At 40.5% G+C, this 3,357-nt stretch overlaps 1 protein-coding gene across 1 annotated transcript; it reads right to left on the bottom strand.

The window, feature by feature from the left end:
• Nucleotides 1-205: 205 nt before the first annotated feature.
• On the bottom strand, nucleotides 206-3,346 carry LOC104546601 (zinc finger CCHC domain-containing protein 9-like; the record flags this gene model as incomplete). Its single annotated transcript, XM_010192031.1, has 4 exons — nucleotides 3,086-3,346; nucleotides 1,778-1,928; nucleotides 1,412-1,504; nucleotides 206-352 (listed from the first exon to the last, which is right to left on the bottom strand). Coding segments are annotated over exons 1-4 (652 nt in total), but the record flags the coding sequence as incomplete, so codon positions are not given.
• Between the last annotated feature and the right edge of the window lie 11 nt (nucleotides 3,347-3,357).

Below are 3,357 nucleotides of genomic sequence, written 5' to 3'. Positions count from 1 at the left end.
TGAGCACTGGCTAACAAATACACATTAGAACATATTATCTTAAGAAACCCACAAGCAAGATTTTTGTTTTTTTAACATAAATTTAAAGTTTTGCATTGCAACTTCATGCCTCCTCCACATACCCCTTAATAAACGCACTCATTCCCAACAGAAGTTCACCTCTGGGACACCTGTAAGTTCTCTTCTCAAACCCTTCTTTCCTGACCAAAGCCAGGCAGAGCAGTAAGTAAACATGACTCAGCTGTGCACTCAGTCTCAGTCTGTGCACTCCCCTGCATCTCACCCGAGTTTTGTTTTTCTGGGCAGTCTTTTCTGAAGTGCTCCACAGAGCCACAAAGTCTGCATCGTCCACCTGTTAGGAGAGAAAGTTGTTACTCATCTGAGAAAAAATAAACAAAAAATCCAAACACAAAACAACTCCCCTATACTGTTTTACTCTTAGACATATATTGAAAAATCTTGTTCTACTTCTCTGTAGTGACAACCTGTAAATAACCTAAGGAAATGTCCCTATGGATAGGTCTGCACTCCTAGGCACAATAATGTAACATTGTGGAGCAGGTATGCAGCCAGCTTTAGAAGCCTGCAAACAGCTTTCTCTGTCTCTTGTGTCTCTGACAGATCTGTACTCACATTGCTCTGTAAAGCACCCTATACTGAGCATTTCTGATTAACTGGAAGCTCCTTTTTTGAGAAAAAAGCTGAAATCTGCTGAAATTCATACTCAAAGGAACTTTTGAAACTAACAGGAGCTCCTGAGACACAGATAATCCAACTGCAGGTGCAGAGATACGAAATATAAATTCTACTCATAATTCAAAGATTGGAAGTAGAAGTGATTTTTCTTCCAATGTAACTGTGCTGTCAGACCACTCTTTTGATTTTGCCAGGGAGACACTAGGAAATGTTATTCGTTAGTGCCAACACAGAAATCAGGCAGAGCAGAATCTGAGTGAAAACTTCAAGCAGAGATCACATTTCTCATTAAAGTCACTTAAACTAAAGATCTCCTCTTTCTAGTGACCACTCTTGTTTTACATGAACACCTCTCAAAGTCTTACACTATAGTATGAGAATATGTTTTTACCACATACTTTTGTATATGTACATTGAAATACACACTGACTACACACGTAGAGCCTATAATGATTTTATTTGTGTGTCTCTTGAAGTTACAAAGTCTCATACTTTGTAACTCATCACACTGTTTTAACACCAAGCTTAAAATTAAAACAGAAGTCCCTAACTAATGAATACTAACACTGATTTCCCCAGAACTGATCTGCTTTTACCAAGAGTAAAAGATACTAAGAAATTCCTTTTAGTTGGATCCTCAATTCACATACAATGTTACTTTGCATCAGGCAACTATGAAAAACGTGTTCTGGTTTTAGTAAATTACCACACTTACCTCCAGCATACAATCCTTTGGGATTATCTGGACATGACCTTGAGAGATGCCCCATCTCACCACAGATGAAACATTTTGCATATGGAAATGGCCCTGCAAAATTCCACAGTCTATGACCCACATAAAAAAAATTGTAGTCACAGACAACTGTGAACATACTATAACAACAATATTATACTGTACTACTACATTATAAACACTATACTGTCTCTTACACTGTTAGGTTCATTGTTATGATACTGTATTCCTTTGAACATATTAACCTATCCCCTCAGAACAGTTAAATTACTGAAACACAAATCTATTTCAGTAGTGAGTAAACTCAGACCCAAGCACTTTGAAAAATTACAAACTTCTCAGACATACCAACTGCTGGATCTACTTTTGCTTTGCACTTGCTGATGTCATGTTCTGTGGATCCACACCGGTAACAGATTCCTGTACCCATATCTTGACTTTCAAGTACTGCAGGACAATCTGCAACACCATGGCCAGGTTCTCTACAGTGGAAACATACCTTTGAAAATGAAAATTAAGTTATATGCATTTTCACAGACAGTTCACAATAGCAAGACACAGCACTTATAGGTGACATTACTAAAGAGTTCACTTACTCCTATTAACTAATTAACTACAGCCAGTAGACTTTTACTAGATCACTGTTTCTCTTGGCTGAAACCTTCAGGGCACTATCAGCTACATATCTCTAGTGTTGAGATTTGAGGTTACTCTAACATAAAAAGACAGGTTCTGTGAATGGCACTTAAAGACCTGAAAATCCCAGTCTAATAAGGTCTTCTGGCTAAATGTATCAAGGGCTTTTCTCTTCAGGGAAATCCAGCTAGACAAAAGACGCATTGTACCCTGTCACACAATACCTGTCAGTGTTCTATGCCATTAAACCGTATCATTATGGGTACATTTCTTCTTTCACCAACACCACACTGTAAGAGGCAGTAACACTGAGTGCCCTGGATGAATAATAATACGTGATTTTGACTACAGCGCAGTTCCCCAAGCTCTTTATTGCACTTACTGCAGTAAGTACTAAAGTAAATACAAGCAACGTTGCACCAGTCCTGCAATTAACTCATGAAGAGCTCAGATATCTCAGAATAATTAGTAATAAACTTCCTAGATTACATTCAGCATATGTTTGTAATGAATGTGTAAGTTTGTGCTGAGAGAACTGCTTTTAGACAGTCTTATTAGAGTCTGCTGGAGATATCACTGCAATGGTCAAGCAGAAAATACAGCAGAAAGAGACCCCAAACCAGCAGGAATATTATACTGATGAACACAACAATATTGTACTGATGAATTACATTCGGAGATGCACTGAATTAGTTTCACCCAGGAGACAAAAGAGGCTGGGCATTCACCAAAGTGTAGCAGAAACACTGTTCAACCAGAAAAACCATGATACAGGCTAAAACTTAAGCTGAAACTCACTGTTTGTTTTAAAGTTGAGATACTTAGGTTCCCTTCATTAACTTAAAGTGTCATCTCGCACAGGCCATGCTTCTGGCAGGTCAGGCACCTAACTCCTCCCTGAGCCACCCTCTGGCAGGACCAGCAGAGCATAAGGAATCTGCGTTTTTCACACCGAGCTTTTCCCACTTCTAACGAGCTGCCATGGCCAGGCAAACACCCACGACTCAAGGCAAAACTCACCATGGCATTTTTCTTCACTTCTTGCCTCTTCAGCCTCCTGCCCTCCCGTCTCTTGTCCTTCTTCAAGGCTATGGCTACCTCCTCCAGCTCAGCGCTGTCTGCTCCGGCCACCTCGCCAACCCCCGAGCTCTGCTTCAGGTGCGCCGCGAACCCGTTAACGTCTTCGTTCACGTACTCCTTCTTCTTTTTATTCTTCTTCTTCCCCTTCTCTTGCCCCTTCTTCAGAGAGAGGGGGCTGGAGCGGACCTCCTGGGGCGCCATCTCCTCCCAGG

Source organism: Mesitornis unicolor, unplaced genomic scaffold (genome assembly GCF_000695765.1).
Source record: "Mesitornis unicolor isolate BGI_N332 unplaced genomic scaffold, ASM69576v1 scaffold32859, whole genome shotgun sequence".
NCBI lineage: Eukaryota > Metazoa > Chordata > Aves > Mesitornithiformes > Mesitornithidae > Mesitornis > Mesitornis unicolor.
Note: the sequence above shows the minus strand (reverse complement) of the source record. Positions and strands in the feature narration are given on the sequence as shown.